This window comes from Rhinolophus hipposideros (genome assembly GCF_964194185.1).
Source record: "Rhinolophus hipposideros genome assembly, chromosome: 7".
NCBI classification, from domain to species: Eukaryota; Metazoa; Chordata; class Mammalia; order Chiroptera; family Rhinolophidae; genus Rhinolophus; species Rhinolophus hipposideros.
In genome coordinates, this window is record NC_138053.1 from 101,082,134 (window position 1) to 101,104,970 (window position 22,837).

The 22,837-nt window shown below is 44.9% G+C and overlaps 1 protein-coding gene across 1 annotated transcript in view; it reads right to left on the reverse strand.

Annotated features, from left to right (window-relative positions):
- PLEKHG4B (pleckstrin homology and RhoGEF domain containing G4B) overlaps positions 1-17,237 on the reverse strand; it is a 64,776-nt gene extending 47,539 nt beyond the window's left edge. The window contains exon 1 of the mRNA XM_081053619.1: positions 17,002-17,237. Within this exon, the coding sequence (XP_080909745.1) occupies positions 17,002-17,058 (57 nt within the window). The 5' untranslated portion in view covers positions 17,059-17,237. The remainder of the gene's footprint in view (positions 1-17,001) is intronic.
- Between the last annotated feature and the right edge of the window lie 5,600 nt (positions 17,238-22,837).

Below are 22,837 nucleotides of genomic sequence, written 5' to 3' on the forward strand. Positions count from 1 at the left end.
AGTCTGCAGACACGTCGGTCTGGAGCTGATCTCAGACACCTCCTGGGGTCACCAAGCCCCACGAGGTAGGGTGAGCAGCCAACTTAGGGCTGCGTCCCCACAGTTGGCAAGGTGGCTCCAGGATAGGAAGTTTGTTTGTCATTTCTGAATCCTGTACTTCCAGGAGGCTGAGAGTGTTCCAGAGACATCTCACTCTGAGTTTCAGTACCCTGAAACTCAGACTTTGCTTTTCCGGGGTACAAACATTTTTCAGTTTTCAGAGCCAAATTAGAAGACAAAAACAAAGGAGATATTTCAGGGGTCATTCTTTAGGGCTATTCCTGTGGACAGGCCCAGGAGGTGAGCCCAGAAAACAGTCTCCAAATATAACCATGAAAATGTCTTCTCAGAATTTACACACAACTTACCACCCTGTTTCCCTTAAAATAAGACCCAGCCAAGGAATCAGCTGTAATGCATCTTTTGGAGCAAAAATTAATATAAGACCCGGTATTATATTACATTATGTTGCATTATATTATATAAGACCCAGTATTATATTATTATATTATATTATATTACTATAAGACCCGGTATTACATCATAGTACAATAAGACCGGTTCTTATACTAATTTTTTTCTCTAAAAGACACATTAGAGCTGATTGTCTGGTTAGGTCTTATTTTTGGGGAAACACAGTAAGTAGGAAACAGTCATCTGACTTCAGTAATTTCAAGCTGGTGTGTGGATTACAATGGATTATGGGGTGCTGGGGATCCCAGACAACGAAAATCCTTTAACGCGCTGTCTGCCAGCCGGCGTGTTGGAACAGGTCCGTGTGACCTTACGCTCAGAACCGTGCTGGGATGGCTGCTAGGTGGACTTCTCAGGCTTACGAGCAGAATGAGGCAGCAGTGCCACTTTCTTCTCCTCAAATGCCCAGATCCACCTGCAAGGACTTCCCAGGAGTCTTATGCTCCCCGATTTCTTTTGAACTGGTTTTCCGTTCTTCCTGCTTATCCCAGCTACCCAGACTGACGCAGTGTTTCTCAGAACTGCTGAGCTGGAACTGGTGGAAGGCTGCTCTGAAGGAAGTACTCTGGGCCTTCTCCCTCGTCACCGGAGGAGCACCCAGGATTGCATCTGGACATGTGGGGCAACATGAGTCACCCCAGTTTTCTGTCCCTGCTGCTCGCTTCATAACACTTAGAGGTCCACAAACCATGACCCCCAGTTGTCAGAAAAGAACAAAGAACAGTAGTTTGTGACATGAAAAATATGAAATGCAAGTTTCAAAGCCAACATATAGTTTTCCTGGAACATAGCCATGGTCAGTCCACATGTTGGCACTGGCTGCTTTTGTGCTGCAAAGGCAGATAAGTCATTCTGACCAAGACCACGAGCCCCTCAAAGCCAAAACACTTCCAGCCTTTCACAGAAAGCGTGCTGACCCCACTGTGAAGGAGGGAACTGCTGCCAGGCAGCTGAGGCCAGGATCACACAGCAAGGCGGCGCCACCTGCCTCCCATTTGTGGCCCCATCGCATGGAGCCTGGCTCAGCACGCCTGCAATTGTGGGTGAAGACATGGAGCAGAGAGGGCTCTGCTCACACCATTCTCATCCAACAATCAAGCTGCAGCTCATTCCCAGGGACGTGTCATCCTTTATGACTTAGCCGAGGAACAACTTTGCTCCGTGTGCTGAGGCTGGGCCATTGACGGTCCTTGCCTGTGATGGAGGGATGGTCCCCAGGAGGAGCCTCTGTCTCTTGGGGCTTGTTCATTTCCACCCATGGTCAAGTGAACAGAAAGTGTCTAAAGCAGTTATGTAAAGTCCTGTTATCCTTTTTTTTCACTTGATAACCTAATGAGCTACAGGGGAATCCCCAAATGGGGGGCTGTGAAAGTGTCAGGGTCCACGTATTGTGCATCACGTTAGAGAATAATGGCTGCACATGGGGAGTCGAGCACAATCCTCTGGTTTCTTCATTTGTGAAATGGGAAAATTACTATGAACCTAATTCAATTATCCCACAAAAGTTACAGTACAGTTCATCAAAAAAGGACTGCAAAGCTTTGTATTTTTTAATACAAAGGCAAACTGACAATAAAATGTTGGTTTTTTTAAGGCATTGTAGCTGAATTTAGTTCTTTAATGCTTTTGGTTCTTTGAAGGTGCTCAATAAAAAGTGTACAAGACTGTTATTAACCAGTCAGTCCAAATTTCAGCTGGAGGTAAGAGGGTTGTTCATTCTAATCGTGGTTGGACCAGGAGGATTATATCAACTTGAAAAGTCTCCTGTGCCCTTAATTACACCGAACCTAACCTCCTCCGCTGGACCCTCCATTGAGACCTGGCAGAGCAGAGCACGACCCATGCATAGCCATCTGTATCTGCACCATGTGTACAGTTCTTTCGGAGGATGACTAATAGCCATAGCCATTCTCTCCTTCTTAATTTACCTGGAAATTTACCTGGAAAACCCTCTGGCAGGAAAGGAAAGTGCTCTGGAAATGTCGGCTGAACGAGATGTATAACTTCTCATGTATAAAGAGAAAAACATGTTCTCATCCCTCCATTTTTTTGTTGTTCTCTTTGTTCACATCATTGTTAAATGGAGCCCAAACAAACTACCTTTCAGAGCAAAGTCAGCCCCCTTTGTTTGAGTCCGGCTGCTGTGTGGCATCTGCCTGGCACCCTGTCCTGTCTGCCAGCACACCTGCCCCCCACACGGTCTCCAACAGGAAACGACTAACTCCAGCTGCTGCTCTTGACAAAGGCTTGGAACTAGTTTTTCTAAGAGACAGATCTGACAGTAGATTCCCTAAATCACTAATTACACATATTTTTACACTTTCAGATTACATTCCAACAAAAATAAGAAAGGATTAGGTACAAAAATGCTAAGTGGGAGTGTGACACTGTATATTTGCACTACTAGTTTAAAAATGTTACTAACATCTTTGCAAAGCATCCTGTGAACAGGGACTCCAGACCACAGCTGGAACACCTGCAACAGCTGTGATGAAAGCCAAGAATCAGTCGGATTTGGGGTTTTCAAAACAGGAGTACATGAATCCTAGAAAAGTCCCTCTCACACTGGTAGTGTCTCTGCTTTGATGGTGCCTTGAAGGTAGCTGGTACCAAGGTCCTAATTTTATTTTAACAATTAAGGTGAGAAGGGCCCAATTTACGTTATTAATAGAAAAACCACAGATATGCTTTCAAATTATGCATGATTCCTGTGCTTTTCCTAAAGCACGATATGACTTAATATTTAGTTTGAGTGGGACAGGTGATGAGTGCTGGGCCTGGGTTGAGGCAATGGAGGTGAGAGATGGTGGAGGTGAGGGAGAGTACCGGTGAGGAAGGAGTTCAGATTACATGCTGGTAAATTATTTGGCCTCTGTGCCCTTTCAGGACAGTGTTCAAGTGCAGAAGTCATGACCAGGATTGCTGAAATCTCACAACGATCTGGCAGGAATTCTGGAAATAATGGCAGTACATCCAGAGCGATGGCAGAATGCAGTGTACATGTGTGTAGACGTGAGTAAGTCTCAGGGACATAGGAATCATATCCCTACATACAGGGACAGATGGGAAAACAGATGTGTGTCGTTGGAACACGCACCCAGGTTCTCTGGTCAGTGCTGTCCGAAGCCCCGCTCCCATGGTGGGGGGGGTCCTTCTTCTCCCATGTCAAATGCTGTGTTTTACTGACAGTGTTTGAACTAAAGAAGCAAAACCAAGAAGCCCTAAGGAATGTGTCAACCTGTGAACAAAGTCTGGGAAGGAAAAGCAGAAATGAAGCATCCAAATTAGAAATGAAGAAGTAAAACTTCTTCTTTTTGAAGATATCATGCTCTTATATGTGAAAATCCCAGAGAATCCACAAATAACCTACTAAGACTAATAATAAATGGTGGCAGCAAAATTGCAGGGTACAAGGTCAACATGCAAAACTCAGCTGTTTCTAGCAGTGAACCATCAAAAAAAGGAAATTAAGAAAATAACTCCATTATATAATAGCACCCGAAAAGAATAAAATACCTAGGACACATTTAACCAATGGATGAAAGACTTGTACAGTGAAAACTACAAAACATTACCGAGAAAAATTAAAGAAAGCTAAATATATGGAAAAACTTCCTGTATTCATGGAATGAAAGGCTTAATATTGTTAAGATGTCAATAAAAATTCAGAGCGATCTACCATGTTTCCCTGAAAATAAGACCTAACCAGAAAATAAGCCCTAGCATGATTTTTCAGGATGACATCCCCTGAACATAAGCCCTAATGCATCTTTTAAAGCAAAAGTTAATATAAGTCCCAGTCTTATTTTCAGGGAAACACAGTAGAAATTCAATGGATCTCTATCAAAACAGTAATGTCCTTTTCTCCAGAAACGGAAAAGACAGTCCTCAAATTCATATGGAATGGCAATGGGCCCTGAACAGCCAAAGCGATCTTGATAAAGAACAAAGTTGGAGAACACACACTTGCTGATTTCAAAACCCACTACAAAGCTACAGTCATCAAAACATACAGACCAATGGAAGAGAACTGTGGACGAAAAACGGGTTATATGGACAATAATCTCAGAGGTGATCTGAGTATAAACCCCTCACTGGACCAGTCACGGACATGGTGGGTCTGGGCCATCACACCCAGGCCTGTAAATTCTTCAGTAAAAGGCTCATCTTGGCCGTAGGCAGCCCTGCCCATGTTTCTGTGCTTCTAGGAGACCACACCTTTGAAATAAGTGTGTCCACCCTCAGCGGAGCACAGAATCTCCTGAACTCCCCCGTAATCCATCCCACCTTGCTTCCCCAGCTCTGTGTCCTCTTCCTCACGTCCTCTCCTCAAGCCCAGATATATAGAAGAAACTGCAAACTGCTACTCTGGAGTATCTGAGATCTTGCTCCCAGCAATGTAATCAGTTTGGCTCAAATAAACGTTTATAAAAATTCTCTACAGGTTTGCATATTTCTTACCTCAACAAAATTGAGGGTCCAGAAATAAACCCATACAACTACAGCCCACTGACTTTCAGCTAGGGTTCCAAGACTATTCAATAAGCAGGAAATAATTTTGTGGACCAAAAAGGGGCCACATACTACACCTGACAAGTTGGGGTACAGGGTGGGGGGCAGATCCTAAAAACTCAAAGACTGAAACTAACCCCACAGGATGACGTGAAATTAAAATTCCTAACTAAAAGTGGGTCGTGGCAGGTAGTCACGTCCTAGGCCTGTAGCTTTGTTGACAAAGGTCAACCTTTACCTGAAGTGAGCCTGTCGTCTTTTTGCACCTAAGGATAACATACCTGTTGAAATGTCAGATAAATCTCCTTTTCCAGACCCCTCAGGGTCCAACCTCCAGTGAGAGCACAAGACCACAGAACCCCTCACAGTCATCTTGTTCCCCGAATACTATATGAACTGTAAATGTTAATTATTAACTATCCTGTACCCACCAATGGAAAAGTATGTATCTCTCCATTTTCCTTTCTACCCAAGTCCCAGAGATTTCCCCGCTTTGCTTTCTCCCACGCACCTTCGTCTACCACCAATGGGTTCCACGTAACCCCCCTTAGTCTCCTCCTTTCACTCTAATGTATAAAGTTAGCTGCAAAACTGCTGTTCTCTGGAGCATTTTCTAAATCTGTTCAGATTTTGCTTCCTAACGACTGTTGTCAGTTTGCCTCAAATAAACCCATAAAAATTCTCTACAGGTTTGGACGTTTCTTACATTAACAATTTCAACAAATGGTGCTGGGAAAAGTGAGTATCCACACACTAAGGACTGAAGTTGGACCAGTCTCTCATACCATACCAAAAAATTAACTAAAAATGGATCAAGGACCTAAACGTAAGAGCTAAAATCATAAAACTCTTAGAAGACAATAGAGGTAAATCTTCATGACCTTGTATGTGGCAGTAATTTCTTAGATATGACACCAAAAGCATGAGCAAGAAAAGAAAAAGTATCTAAATCGGACTTCATCAAAATTAAAAACTTTTGTGTATCAAAGGACCCTATCAAGAAAGTAAAAAAACAGTCAACAGATGGGAGAGAATATTTGCAAATCATGTATCTGATAAAAGATACATGATTCCAGAATATACAATATTCCAGGTTCCAGAATATACAAAGAAGTATTGGAACTCAACAGAAAGACAAACAATTCCAATTAAAAATGGGCAAAAAAATTGAATAATCATTTCTCCAAAGAAGACATACTGATGACCAACAAGCACATGAAAAGTTGCTCAACATCACTAATCATCAGGGAAATGCAACCAAAACCACAGCAACATACAACTTCATACCCATCCTGATGACTATAATAATAATCCGTTTTGTCTTTCAAGAAATTTTTTTATAGAATGTTATTATTTTATTAGTTTCAGGTGTACAAAACAACATAATTATTAGACACACACCTCACACAGTGATTAACCCCAATAAGTCTATTACCCATCTGACACTATACATAGTTATTACAATACCATTGACTGTATTTCTTATGCTGTACTTTACATCCTGTTACTACGTATTTTTAAATAATAGTTGACATTCAATATTGTTTACGTTAGTTTCAGGTGTACATCGCAGTGGTCAGGCATTTTTATAACCTATGAAGTGATGATCCCCCTGGTAAGTCTGGTACCTATCTGATAGCATACATGGTTTCTACAGCTATTGATTATACCCCCATACTGTATTACACCTCCCCATGACTATTTTATGACTACCAACTTGCACTCTCTAATCCCTTCACCTTTCTCACCCATTCCTCCCAACCCCGCTCCTATCTAGAAACCATCAGTTTGTTCTCCGTATCTATGAATGTATTTCTATTTTGTTTGTTTCATCTGTTCTTTAGATTCCACGTATAAATGATATCATATGGTATTTTATAATAATAATTTTAAAAAACAGAAAATAATAACTGTTGCTGAGGCTGTGGAAAAACTGGAAACCTCATACATTGCAGGTGGAAATATAAAATGGTTAAGCTGCAGTAGAGAACAGTGTGCTGTTTCATCAAAAAGCTAAACATAGAGTTACCATGTGACTCTGAAATTCTACTATTAGGTATCTATCGAAGGAAATGAAAACATCTCCACACAAAAACTTTCTTTTTTTTAACATTAATACAATTGGTTAATATTCGATGTATATTCAGAATCTTTCAATTGTCCAAAGACTGTGCTTATAGTTAGTGTAGTCTCAATCTAGGAACCAATCAAGGATCATCCTTTACTCTTATCCTATTTTTTTAATAATTGTTTTATTTTTTAATTACAGTTGATATACAATAGTATATTAGTTTCAGGTGTATAACAGTGATTAGACATTTGTATAACTTACGAAGTGATCACCCCAATAAATCTAGTACCCATCTGATACCATATATAGTTATTACAATATTACTGACTATATTCCTTATGCTATACCCTTCATCCCCATGACTATTTTGTAACTACCAATTTGCACTTCTTAATCCCTTCACCTTTTTTGCCCTGCCCCTAGACCCTCTCCCATCTTTTACCCCAACAAATCTAGTATCCCTCTGACACCAAACATATTTATTACAATATTATTGATTATATTCTTTATGCTATACCCAACATCCCCATAACTACTTTTTATATATATACATATAAAATTTTAGTCACACAAAAACTTTTAAACACATGATCAGAGCATCACAAAAGCCAGAAGGTGGAAACAGTGCAAGTGTTCATGGATGGATGGATGAATGGTCAGCAAAATGTGGTGTGTGTACACATGGAATATTATTCAGCCATAAAAAGGAAGGATATTCTCACATGCTGCTATGTGGATAGAACTGGAGGACACCATGCGGAGTGAAATGAGCCATCACAACAACACAAATGCTATGGGAGTCCACAGCCATGAAGATGGAAGGTAGAATGATGGTCTCCAGAGGCTGGGGGAGGGGGAAACGGGAGTTAATATTTAACAGGTATTACACCTCACATTTAAAAGATGAAGGATTTCTGGGGATGGGGGTGGTGATGGCTGGCCAATAACAGGAATATACTGAATACACTGAACCTTACACAGAATGGGTAAGATGGGAAGTTTCATGTTATATGTATGTTAACATATTTTTGAGAGCCACATATTATACGATTACATTTATATGAAACATTCAGAGTAAATAAATCCATAGACAGGGAGCACATTAGTGGTTCAGGTGCTGGGAGAGGGTGCCATGGGGATGTACCGCTCAATGGCTGCGGGCTTTTAATGTGGGGTGACAAACATGTTCTGGAACTCGACAGAGGTGGTGGTTGCACAACACTGTGAAAGTACTAATTTCCATTGAAATGTTACCTTTTAAATGATTAATAAGTTCTTTTTTAATTAGTTGCAATATCTTTCAGAAACTGAGCTAGTATCTTTTTTCCTCATTTGTTGCCGTTGCACTCCGTCCTCAACCCTTGTACATGCTTTTCCTACTTTGCGTTGTGCCTTAGGGACAGGTGACGTCCATTTGAGGCCAGTCAGCACAGGTAACTCGTCACTGTGAGTCTGTGCTGTGGTCATGGACGTGAGAGATTTGGGACACCCAAACGTCAGATTGAGAGCTAAATGCTCACTCCTGTCCCCGATGTGGTACTCCAGGCTGACTAAATGCTCATTTCAATTAAGTTTTCTTTAGTCTTTCTGAATCCACAAAGAAAGCTCAGAAACCCTGAACTCAAGTGGAGTTCATGGCCTATTGACTTGGCCACTTCCACCAAAAAAATTTTTTTTTAATCCCTGGAACTGGCTTTTAGCCTTCGACCTACTTCTTAGTCATCAGACTGTTCCAGAGTGAAGCAAGCTGAAGACCGGTCCGTTGCTTGAGTTGTGAACTGTTTTGGGCCCCATATTAAAAATGGGATCTCTGCTGTCTAAGTCTTCTAAAGCTGTCCCTCCAATGGGACACCAGCGAGTATATGTTTAAAACCTGCGGGGAATTCTCGTGCACATATTTAACTAAATGGACAGATCACACTAAGAGTAATTTAGAAAATCAGGGGCCACTTCAGGGAACTTTTGAGATTCCCAAACTTGATTTTCTTAAAACTGAATTGTATAATAACAGCACTGTAAATAAGAAAAAGGAATAGAATGCCTTTTTAGCTGCCCAGCATATTGAGGCTTTGAGTAGTATGTTGAGGCTTCTAAACAAGACTATGAATCTAAAGTTGCCCACTTACAAAATAGTCTCAAAATTAACAAGGGCTGCTAAAAATTCAAAAATAGACAAAATGGCGCCTGAAACCTCGTGCTTTTCCTCCGCAGCACTGCCTCGCCTTTCCCTTCTCCCTTGTCTCTCACTGCTGCCTGTTCCCTTTCAGCTCAGCCCCCAGCAGTTCCTTTTCTTGAGTCTTCTCCTTTTTTCTCCTTCCTCAGAATTTACAAGTACTTTCCCATTTAATAATAAGCTCTCTGGAAATCCTAATAAACCCCACGTCTCCTATGTCCCCTGGACTAAAGCTGAGTTATGAACCATTGTAAAGAAATTCCCTAAGGTAACTGAGGACTCTAAAAAGTTTACTGAGGAATTTAATATTACTATTAAGGCCCATCAGTCTGGGTTTTCTGATTTGTATCAGCTAATCAATATGTTAGTTGGTGAAGACCAAGCTAGACATTGGATGAGGATTGCTGGATGTGAGCATTCTATTAGAGACTTAGAAAAGCAAACCTTCAATTACTGGGAGGAAGCCATAGAACTTTCTCGAAAACTACACAGAGCAATTACTAAGGACTTCCCAAGGTCCACTGATTGGAGCAAAATTCATATGTTCTCACAAAGGACTGATGCATCTGTTAGTGACCATTATAATAGACGTCAGGTATTTTTTAAGGAAAATTCTGGTATTCCATCAGATGTTGACACCACACGTGTAAATTTTGATTATTTGAAAATGGGCTAAATAAAAACCTTTTTCTTCTGGTTAAGAGATACAGGATGGGATGGGGAACTATGCCTACCCTAGACTTGGTGAATTTGGCCAACGAGCTTGCCAGTACCCTAGACGGGCCATTTAGAAGCAAGATTGCCAAGACTTCGGACTTTCAGCATTGGCAAATGAGAGGCCCTATGTGAAACCAGAGAACTCCAACTTTTTGCCACTACTGCAAGGAGCAAGGACACAGGAAAAGGGATTGCCGTAAGTTTAAGCGTACAAAACGCTCTCTGCCTTCTGACCAACCTCTTTCAAGACTCCCTAATTCCCAGTGACGAGGCGCTGAGAAACTACAGAGGCTTTTTCTATAGTCCTTCCCCTTAATCGTCTTTGAGAAACCTCTCTTTCACATTGGGGAGGAAAATTGTTTCTGTTCTTACTGACACTTGAGCTACACTCTCGGTGCTCACCCCCACTGTTACAAACAGACCTCTGCTTAGTAGTAACGAGACATTTCACATAGTGGGGATTTCAAATAAACCTCAACAGGTCCACGTATCTGAACCTATTCCCTTTTGTCTAGGTCCCTTAAGAGATGAACATTGTTTTCTCCTTAGTTCTTCTGCCCCTACCCATTTAACAGGTACAGACTTCTTAGAGAAATAGCATGCTGGAATATCCTTTTCTCAAAAAGGAGAAATAATGTTATAGTTGGATGGTAACCGTCAGAATCACCAATTAAGTGAATTACATGACCTTTCAGCACCTTGTTTGTGCTGTCTCTGACAGTACAATAACTGAATATGAAAACAGTGATCAGTGGTCCCTGTTGGACCAACGACCATCTTCTTTAAGGGCAAAATCTTCAACTGATGTTGACGGAATTCACAGTACACCCCCTATCAAGGTTCAAGTTGATCCTTCAAAGCCTCTTTCCAGAATTAATCAATATTCTATAAGTCAGGAGGCCTTCCAAGGTATAAAGCCTGTAACAGAAGATTATATAACTCAGGGTCTTATTTTTCCTTGCACTAGTCCTTGTAACACTCCTATTCTACCTGTGAGAAAGCCAAAGGGACGAGGGTGGAGGTTTGTCCAGGACCTATGAGCAATAAACCATATTATTATCCCTCAGCACCCTGTCGTCCTGACCTTCATACGCTGCTGGCATCCATCCAAACTGAAAGTAAATTCTTTACAGTAATTGATTTATGCAGTAAGCATTCTTTAGCATCCCAGCTGATGATGCTACACAATACCTTTTAGCTTTCACTTGGGAAGGAAAGCAATCTACCTGGACAGTAATGCCTCAGGGATTTACTTCTTATTTCTCACAGATTCTGAAGACCAATTTGGACGATGTAGTGTGCCCTAAAGGTTCCACCTTGTTACAATGTGGATGACTTATTTGTTTGCTCTCCTCAGGTTTCCTCACAGGATGATAGCGTCCATCTGTTGACAATTTTGGCATTGAACGGACATAAGGTCATAAGAACATAAGGTCTCTAAAGAGACATTACAATTTGCCCAAGCTCAGGTTATTGGAACATCTGATATAGGAACAAGGTCCGCACCTGGATCCAGACAGGCTCCTAAGAGTCCGAAGGCCCAAAACTAAGTGCCAATTGCGAGGTTTTCTTTGGCATGGCAGCTATTGCCCTAATAGGATCCTAACTCTGTCTTTCATGGCAAAACCTCTATATGTCCTATTGAGGAATGACAGTCCTGACCCAATTTCATGGGAATAACAGGATGACATGGCCCTTGAAGGAGAGTTTAATGAACCCACTTTCTCTTGGGCATCCTAACTATCAGATTTCTTTCTTCCTTTTGTGCATGAAAAGGAAGGATATGCCCTTGAGGTGCTCACTCAAGAAACATGGGGATCAATATAAACTCCTAGGATACTATAGCCAACAACTGGACCCTGTGGCTCAGGAATACCTTCCTCACCTCAGAGCCATTGATGCCGCTGCCCTCCTGGTTAAGGCCACAGAGAAGATTGTTGTGGGATCCCCTCTAGCCATCTTTGTGCCTCATACAGTAAAAGCTTTCTTTAATTCTCATCATACCCAGCATCTTTCAGCTAGCCATCTTACTTTCTACGAAATCCTTTTCTTAACCACTTACACATTGCAATAACCTTAATGTGGCTACTTTTCTTCCTTCCGAAACTGAGGAAGCCCCTCATGACTGCCTGACATTGACAGATCACCTTCCGACTCCTCATGACGATTTGCAGAAGATTCCTCTGGATAAAGCTGATTTCTCATGGTTTACCAATGGTTCATACTTAAAAAACGACAATGGTAAGAACTGTGCTGGTTATGCTGTTGTAAGTCCTTCTGAAGTCATCAAAGCAGCACCGTCCCCTGGCCACTTCAGCACAGCAGGCTGAATTACATGCCCTCACTCGAGTTTGCATTTTATCAAAGGGCAAAACCGTCAAGATTTATATTCATAGTAGGTATGCTTTTGGAGTGGCTCACGACTTTGGAATGCTATGGAAACAACGTGGTTTCCTTAACTCCAATGGAGATAAAATTTAAAATGGTGCATATGTACAGGAATTATTGGACGCTATACTTCTACATGACGCCTTAGCTATTATTAAGATTCCAGGACATTCTAAACTTGATTTTCGGTAAGCTAAAGGAAATCACCTTGCTGACATTTCTGCTAAAAATGCTGCCTTTAAAGGTGTAGAGAGCAGGATGTAAATAGACAAGGTTCTTGCAGCCTGCGAGGTCATTCCAAGGGACGCCTCGCCCCAGCATCCTCCCCCAGAAAGAACAAGAGAGCACAATCACAGCCGCAGACACACAAGCTTGCAAATACACATAACAGAAAGTTCTACTAATACTTGCTTAAATAGACAATTGTTCTAGATAGTATATAAACTGTGTAAAAAATAAAAACTAGGCCACTCCTCTGCCATCCTGTGGACAGTGAACCTCCTGATCCCATCTTTCCTGTCCCTGTGTTTTTCTTAATCTCCCATCCTTCCCCTTTAGGCCTAGCCCTCCTGTCTGCACTGGATGTGGCATAAAGGTATCAGTAGCAGTTAAACCTTTGTTGTGGTCCAAAGAGAAGCTTCTCGAGTTGATAATTTAGAAAAACTGGTTAGAGAAGCCCAACAATCAGCTTCTGAAGAAGAAAACATGACTGGAAATCCAACAATTGCTGGTTTGATGAGAAGAAACTCTGGTTCAGACCAAATAACAATCCACTCCTACCAGAAACACTATAATTCCCGCTCCTAACCACTGTACATGCATTGAATCATTGCTCTACTGACAAAGTGGTAGCATTCATGCACCAATATTGGTGGGGAGATTAGTAAGGCTGCAAAAAGTGCCTACCTCAGGTGTCCCACCTGCCCGAAGTATAACTCAGGGAAGACTATTCGCACTGCCTCTGGTCATTTTAAGTTGACAAATGGACCATTTGAGGTCTGGCAACTAGATTTCATCTGCAACTAGCTTCCCCCATCTTATGGATACAAATATGTATTAGTCATTTTATGCATGTTTTCTTACTACACTGAAGCTTCCCCTTGCAGAAGGCTAATGTGTCTGCTGTGGCTAAAATACTGATAGAAAAGATTTTTCCTACTTGGGGAACTCCTCTTGAACTCCACAGTGATCGAGGAACCCATTTCACTGGTCAGGTGCTGAAGCAAGTCTGTGCTGTTTGGCCATTCCTACAACATTTTCACTGTGCTCACCATCCTCGGTCTTCAGGATTGGTTGAACGCACTAATGGCATTATTGACTCAACTGGCAAAATATACAGAAACTCTTCAAATACCTTGGCTAAAAGCATTGTCGTTAGACCTTTTAAATCTCAGATCTACTTGTTTTGGGGCTCATAAGCTCTCACCCTTTGAGATAATTACATGACACCCTATGCATTTGGCCCCTTTACAATTAATGTTGTAAAGGCTTAATTGCTTCTATTGACAATAATCATACTCTAGTCGAACAATTGTTTAACCATGCACTCCAGGCTCAAAATTCATATTCTACAGCCTGGAGATTTCATTTACTGGAAGAGAAACCTCAAAAAGGATTCCCTCCAGCCATGTTGGAGGGGTTCTTACCAGGTACGATTAACTGTGCTGCTAAACTGCAGGAAGTAGACTCCTGGATACACGTGTCACACCTGAAGAAGACACCAAACCCTGACTGGAAAAGCACACAGTCTGATGACCTAAAGCTAAAGCTGTCAAAATGTAAAGCACGTGAAGTAATGCACGGTCTCTGGTCCTGCTCCCCGCACAAGAACACAGGACACGGTGAGGCCAAAAAGCAACACCAACGGAGCCATAGATAGGGGTATATTTTCACTGTCGGCTGGTTTGGAGATACAGGAAGCCTGAGCCACACAATTCGTAATCCACCGTCTGCTTCTCCGCCAAATAATCAACCCTCCAACGTAGCCACGGCAGTTACATTAGTGGCCAACGGCTAACTGGTAACAGTTGATGGCCATCTAATAACCAAGCCAGCACCTTTCCACGTGAGGCCCAGAGCCTGGAAACTGCTCTCTGGGACTCTGTCCACATAGGTGGCTTGTAAGCATCTTGAGTTCCTGGTTTACAGCTGCCATACAAGCTCGGTTGCTATGTTGTATTAATTCTACCTTTAACTTTGATCTACTTAAGCTGCCTCTTATGTCCATTGACACTGGACACCAGATCTTTCCAATCCATGCACTCTCCCATTGATGTAAGAGATGACACCCAGAGGAGGTCCTTCTGGCATCGAGGAACAAAAGACTGAGGACTTGAAAACCGGAGACCTGAAGACCTGACTATTTATAAATGATGATTCTGCAGAAAAGATCTTGACCAAAAGGGGAAACGATAAAAGCAAACTGGCACTTTAAGAAAACTGACCTGGGAGTTGGGAGGTCTATGGATTGAGCTAAGCTTCCTGTTACTCTTTAGTCCTGACTTCCCTCTAAAACTTTATGGTTCTAACTTCTTGTGAGGGGAATATATATATATGCACACACACACATACGTATATATATTACACACATATATATGTATATATATACGTATGTGTGTGTGTGTATATATATATATATATATATGCCATATGGGGAGAGGGCTGGGACGCTTGCTGCACGTGGGTGGCAGGCTGGATGTGCACGTTCTCAAAGTGCTGCAGTGGTTTCGCTTTTTCCCAAATTTACTGAGTAATCCCTCTTTTTGGTGGACTACCTGGAGAGTTACGTCATCCAGTTGATAGCTGTTATCATCCCCATTCTGAAGACGGTGAGGGGAGGGGCTTGCTGGCCCACCCACTCACTGCAGAAACCAGAACTGAACCTAAGCCCCTCTGGCTGGCAGGTGTCACAGCCTGCATCCCAACCAGCTCACCCACCACCGTCGACCACACTGCCCTGTGTCTCACTGGAGCAGGGATAGACTCCAGAGCTCTGAGAAACTCCTTCGAACCCCTTCACACTGCAGGCAAGGGCACCTGTCACACACAACTAACTCCAAAGTGTTTCTGCCAAACCAGACCCCAACTCCTCCCCTTGACAATGAAGGGAGGGTCCTTCCGGCAGCCTGTCATGCAGGGTGTCATGCAGGGTCTCTAGGTCTGCTCCCCGCATAAGAACGCAGGATATGGTGAGGCCAAAAAGGAACACCCACGGAGTCATAGATAAGGGAGACACACCACTATAGTCTCGCTGGCGGCTGTGCCAGAGACACAGGAAGCAGGAGGGAGCCACACGATTCACAATCCATACTCTGCCGCCTGGCAGCTTAGCACCATCTTCTTGCTAGCTCCCATTTGCTGCTAGCGTAGCCACGGTAGTTATATTAGTGGCCAATGGCTCACTGGTTACAGCTGACGGCCAACTAGCCACAGCTGATGGCCATCTGATCACAGTTGATGGCCATTTACTACCCGAGTGAGCATCTTTCCACGTGAGGGCGAGAGCCTGGAAACCGCACTCCTAGCTCTGTCCCTACACAGCCCTGTCCACATGCTAAAATTAGTTCAGGTGTTCCTTCCTTCTGCTCTGTTCCCCATCATCCCTACCTCACAACACACACACACACACACACACACACAAAGATCCTTCCTTACTTCACCTCATCCCTTACGTCACCCGGGGTCTTGCTGAGCCTTTCTCTGTCTTGGGCCTGCCTTGAAGATATGGCCCTAATACACAGATCCCAGAACGAGCTGCTCCCTCAGGTCCCACAGGGCAGGCTCTGCAGCTGTGTGGCCTACAGAAAGCAGGCACTAGCCAGGGGAGTGAAAATGGGCTTGGTGGGGGGAGGTCACACCATGTGACACCTACTGTGTGCCATGCACACGGAGACTGTGAACGCGAACCTCACTTCTGTTCTGTGAAGTCTCTTTACACGAAACTGAGAAGCCCTCCCAGTGCCGCAGCCCGTTCCGCGCAGCCATTTCCTAAGCTATTCCTTATGCAGTTTCAATCACATTTAACTTAATTTTTGAAGTACATGTTTCGTTCTTATGTAAACACCTGAAAGTACTAAGTAGACTTTTTAAGTAAAAATGCTATTGCGTAGGTAACAATAGGAGAGTTGTCTACACCAAACACTCTTCAATCTAGTTTCACAGAAAAATGGGAAAGACAAACCACTCTGCATTTCATACGGAGAAATACAAACATCTTCCACCATACTTCTCCAAACCTGAAACGACCACCTTTTTTGACTACGCAATGTTCATTATTTAAATCAACAGAAAAGTCAATCCTGGTATTTTTAAAGTAAAAATTCGGTTCCTTCGTGCACCATAGTTCACTGGTTTGTCCTACCATTTCTAAGCTAATGAAAAACTTAGGAACATTCCCATCGTCGGCAACAATTTCACAAGTGTCTTTCTGTCTAACACCCCGTCCCCCTGCACTCCCTTCTGACCCCAGGAATGCAAATCTGTCTAGAAAGCATATTTTCCTCATAAATATTCATGAAGTTAGGGAAAAGTTCGCTAAACTGCTTCAGCAACGACCAAGTCAAAGCTTCCTCCCCCAGTAGCAGCAGCGGCGCTCGGGACCCCTCCCCCATGGCGGCCGGTCCCCTACCTGGACGCTCGAGCCCTGGTCGCGCAGGTCGCAGGGGCGGTCCGCGCTGAGAGCCATGGCGGCGCCGCCTCTGTCCCGCCCCCGGGAGAAACGTCTCCCCAGAGGCCGCTGCCCGGAGCCGAGGCGTGAGAAAAGCCCGCAGTCCGCTGGGGAAACCCTCCCCGGCAGCGCCCCTCCTCGCGCCGCGGCGAAAGGGGAGGGTGGACCGCGGTGGCTGGGCTGGTGGGGCGGGGTCTCAGCGCGCGGGACTCCGAGGGGGCGGGGTCTAACGGCGCTGGGCTCCGAGGGGGGCGGGGTCTCACCGCGCGGGGCTCCGAGGGGGGCGGGGTCTCACCTCGCGGGGCTCCTAGGGGGCGGGGTCTCACCTCGCGGGGCTCCGAGGGGGGCGGGGTCTCACCGCGAGTGACTACGAGAGGGCGGGGTCTCACCTCGCGGGGCTCCTAGGGGGCGGGGTCTCACCGCGCGGGACTCCGAGGGGGGCGGGGGTCTCACCTCGCGGGGCTCCTAGGGGGCGGGGTCTCACCTCGCGGGGCTCCTAGGGGGCGGGGTCTCACCGCGCGGGGCTGGGCTGGTGGGGCGGGGTCTCACCGCGCGGGGCTCCGAGGGGGGCGGGGTCTCACCTCGCGGGGCTCCTAGGGGGCGGGGTCTCACCGCGCGGGACTCCGAGGGGGGCGGGGGTCTCACCTCGCGGGGCTCCTAGGGGGCGGGGTCTCACCTCGCGGGGCTCCTAGGGGGCGGGGTCTCACCGCGCGGGGCTGGGCTGGTGGGGCGGGGTCTCACCGCGCGGGGCTCCGAGGGGGGCGGGGTCTCACCTCGCGGGGCTCCTAGGGGGCGGGGTCTCACCTCGCGGGCTCCGAAGGGGGCGGGGTCTCACCTCGCGGGGCTCCGAGGGGGCGGGGTCTCACCTCGCGGGGCTCCTAGGGGGCGGGGTCTCACCTCGCGGGGCTCCGAGGGGGGCGGGGTCTCACCTCGCGGGGCTCCTAGGGGGCGGTGTCTCACCGCGCGGGGCTGGGCTGGTGGGGCGGGGTCTCACCGCGCGGGGCTCCGAGGGGGGCGGGGTCTCACCTCGCGGGGCTCCTAGGGGGCGGGGTCTCACCTCGCGGGGCTCCGAGGGGGGCGGGGTCTCACCGCGAGTGACTACGAGAGGGCGGGGTCTCGACGCCCGGAGGCGGGCCCTGCGTCCCGGTACCTAAGCTTTGCGCCCTCACCTGGACCTGGGCTGCGGGCTGCGCTTTCCCCGCAGTGGCGGGCGGGGCGGCGGCGGTGGCGGTGGCGTTAGCTTTCAATTCGTTCTCAGCAAGCCTCGGGGTCCTACCATTGTTTTCAGAGGACTGGCTGTGGCTCTGCACCTGATTTCCGCCTTCCGCCAGTGTAGACAGACTGGACCCTGATTTCTGCTGGTGAAGGCTATTGAACACTGATTTCCTCCAGTGTGTACAGATGTATACAGACAAGCGTAGACACTAGTATAGACAAATGGATCCTGATTCCCGCCGGTATAGATGAAATGGACTTTGATTTCTAACGTTGGAGAAGGACTGGCCTTCTCTTCTGGTTCGAATGAGCACATTGCTGATGGGATGCTGTCTTGAGCCCTGTGGGCCTTGTCGTAAAATGAGGGGCTTGAGCAGGGGACCCCCTTACCCTCCTTGGGGAGTTGAACAGGTTTCCGCCAGGTTTGCAATTTTAACGCCTCGGTTTCTGGACAGTTTCCAGAAAAGAAAGTGTCTCCCTAACCCTTGTGAAAAAAACGACTTCCCCTGTAGCCTGGGGACTTGTAGGTTTCCCATGGAGCACCTGGTGTGTGCTGGGAATGCAGCCAGGGTCCCAGGAGAGCCTGCCCCATCTAGGGTGTCTCCCAGCAGATCCCCACCCCCCATCTCCAGGTCCCTCACCTCGCTGTGTCTGGACTATAAACGGGTATTGGCTCACCCACCCATTGTGGGACAAATGTGCTCATTGAGGGATAAAGTTCAGCTGTTCTGAGAAAGAAGCAGGCCAAGCTGAACCCTCTTGGCCTCAGGTTACAGAGAGAGTGAGGGTAAGGGTGGCAAGGGTGAGCCCTGCTCCCTCCCCCAGCACAGGCCCTTTTTGAACCCCTCTAGTTGTTCTGCCCTTGCTTCCTGGAACCTCCAGCCAGCACACTTAGCCCAAGCAGAGTCCACCATTCTGAGTGCTGGGAGTCTGGGTGTTACCCGTACTGGATGTACTCCTTGAGGCCCCCAGGCTTCCCTGCCTCAACCTTCTCTCAGCTACTCTTCTCATGCAGCTTCGGGACCAGGAGCCATCGTTTATAAACCCATATGGTCCTAAAGCACCTGGAGCAGGCGACTATTCCTTGTCACCACCTGCAAATCCAAGAGTTGACCTCAGGGAAAGTCAACAGTGACCCGGATGCTTGTTCAGGATACGGCCCTGGACTGTATCACTGATCACCAATGGAGGGAGACAAACAATAAACCAATGAACAGAGAACATAAATATGAATAAACGAGCGGGCCAAGGCAGTGAAGACTGTGCAGGAACCAGAATAAAGTAGATGCAGGAGCTGCTGTGGTTTTCCAGGCTGAAGGAGCAGTTGTGCAAAGCCCTGGGCTGGGAACAGATCTGGTGTGCTTGAGGAAGGCTGGTGTACCTAGGAGCACGATGAGCGAGGGCTTCCTGAACTAGACAAGGTTGGAAAGGCTACAGGGATAAGTAGGTCGTGGTAATGAGTTCTTTTTGATTCTGAGTGTCATGGGAAACCACTGTGGAGATAGTTTGGAAAGGCAGTGACATTATCTCACACTGGCTGCAGTGTGGAGACCTCAGATGGTCAAAGCAGAGAGACCAATCAGGAAGCAACTGCCACAATCTTGATGAGAGTGACCTTTGAGGTGTGCTCAAGGTGTGAAAGAGAGGAGTTGTGAGAAATGTTCAAAGCAGGACCTACTTAGAGGCACCCAGGGCTGAGAGGGCTGGCTGACAGATGGCTGTGGAGACCGAGGGAAAGAGAAGATAAGGAGGACACTGGGAGGCATTCTGAATTAGCTGGACGCGGAAACTGGAGCTGCAGGGCTTCGTGCCCCAGATCACTTGACTCTGAGATCACAGATGTGTCTGGTTTTCTGGTTTTGCTAGACATGTTCCACCTAAGATATTGAAAGAGCCAAGGAAGTAGTGGCTGTCACAGCAGATCAGCTGTGGAGGTGTGTGGTTTGTCTGGGGTACTTCAGGTCTGATTCCTGCAGCTGTGGTGCTGAGCAGAGGGAGTAGGGCAGTGGGGACTTTCCCAACGCGATCCTACAGCATGGTCAGGTTTCTCCAGGTTGTTGATGGTTTCTGACTGTTCCTGGTTACCTGACACTCTCACAGATGCCATAATCTACTCAATATCTTCTACTCCATCCCTTACTACTTATATTAGCTACAGTGGAATCTGCTGTCTGCAGGTAAGAATTAGCACCAAGACAGCAAGTCAAGGACTGGGAGCCTGATAATCAGGTGGAAGTCGGTGCCATGTACTGAAATGGGAGAGACAGGGAGAAGCAGATTTGGGAGCAGAAGACACATTAACACTGCGATGCCTGTTAGATCTTTAGAGTAGACTGACTCTTGCATGAGCTTGGTGATAATAAGAGAGGTCAGATTGGAAATAAAGATCTGGAAGCATCTATACATATGTGTTTTATAGAGATAAGGGAAATGCATGTGCAGACAGAGGGGAGAGGGACCTGATTTGGGGAATGTCCTCACACTTAGAGGTTGCAAAAGTAGCTGGGCTTCCATCTCAAACTCTTCCAAAAATATTGAAGACAGAACACTTCCTAACGCATTCTGTCAGGCTGGCATTACCGTGATACCAAAGTGAGATAAAAACACTACAAGAAAAGAACTATAGGCCAATATCCCTGATGAATATAGATGCAAAAATATGCAAATTTTTACAAAAAGAATCCAACGGCATATTAGAAGGAGTATTCACCAAACAAGTGAGATTTATCCCAGGAAAGCAAAAGTGGTTCAACATGAAATCAATCAATGTCATAAATCTCAGTAACAGAACAATGGGGGGAAATGATCATCTCAATTGATGAAGAAAAGGCATTTCAAAAATCCAATACCCTTTCTTGATAAAAGCTCTCAGAAAATGAGGATTAGAGAGTAAAATCCTCAACATGATAACCAGAAATTATGGAAAACGGACAGTGAACATCATAAACAATGATGAAAGACTGAAAGCTTTCTTCTGAAGATAAGGGTGCCTGCTTTCACCACTGCTATTCAACATTGTACTGAAACGTCTAGCCAGAGCTATTAGAGACAACAAAAAGAAATACAAGGCATTCAAGTTGGAAAGAAACAGGTAAAACTGTCTCTATTTACAGTCACATTATCCTATACTTAGAAAATGCCAAGAATCCACAAAAAATGTTACTAGAGCTAATACATGAATTTAGCAAAGTTGCAAGGGTACAAGATGAACACACACACAAATCAGTTGTGTATCTATATATAAGCAATGAAAAATCCAAAAAAGAAATTAAGAAAATTCCACTTATAATAGCATCTGAAAGACAAATACTTAGGAATAAATGTAATCAAGGAGGAGAAAGACTTGTATGCTGAAAACCCCAGAGCACTGCTGAAAGAAATTAAAGATGACCTAAATAAATGGAAAGACATCTGCTGTCCATGGACTGGAAGACTCAATATTGTCAAGACATCAGTATTAACCAAAGTTGTCTACAAATTCAACAAAATTCCTATAAAAATTCCAACATCCTTTTTCACAGAAATTGATAAGCTAATTCTCAAATTCCCATGGAATTGCAGGGTGCCCCAAATAACAAGAACAATCTTGAAAAAAGAACAACCTTGGAGGACTCACACCACCTGGATTGAAAACTCACTGCAAAGCTACAGTAATTAAAACAGTGTGGTACTGTTTTATTTAACACATAAGGTCAGAGATATACAACAATGGATCAGAATAGAGACCCCAGAAATAAACCCTCACATATGTGATCAAATGATTTTCAATAAGGTGCCAAGACCAATGGGGAAAGAACAATCTTTTCAACAAATGATTCTTGGAAAACTGGATTTCAACATGCAAAAAAATGAAGCTGGACCATTATCTCATACCATACACAATTTAACTAAAAATGGTCAAAGATCTAAATGTGAACACTAAAGCTATAAAATTCTTAGAAAAATTCATAGGGATAAATCTTCATAACCTTTGAGTTGACAGTGGTTCCACCAAAAGCATGTGCTACTGGAGGAAAAAATATATATATGGGACTTCATCAAAATTTAAAATTTTTATGCACTAAAGGATACTATGAAGAAAGTGAAAAGACAACCCAGAGAATGGGACAAAATACTTTTGAGTCATATATTCAACAAGGGATTGTAGTAACAAGGGGCTACGTTTTAAGTGGCCACAGAATTTGGGTGTCGAATACATATTCACCATGCACACTGAGACGGAGTTGAGGCAGCAAAACAATATTTATTAAGTAAGGCAATAAGTAAGATAGACAGAATAAAGCAAAGCAAGGCAAAGAGTAACAGCGAATTCTCACCACCCGAAGATTATTTCCAATGTGCTGGGCAATGGAGACAGTGTCTTGGCTTCAGGTGTGTCCAGCGAGCATCCCTTTGGGAGGGAGAGTTCCAACTAGGGCTCACCCAGGAAACAAATTTCTTAGGGTTTTTCCCAACAGATTACCAGTCTGGAAAGAATGTTAGGCCATAACAATTACAATCAGTAAGCATGGGAAAAATGAATCACAAGTTTCAGGGTAATTAGGGCAGAAGGCAGGGGACACAGTTTTGACAATTTTACAAT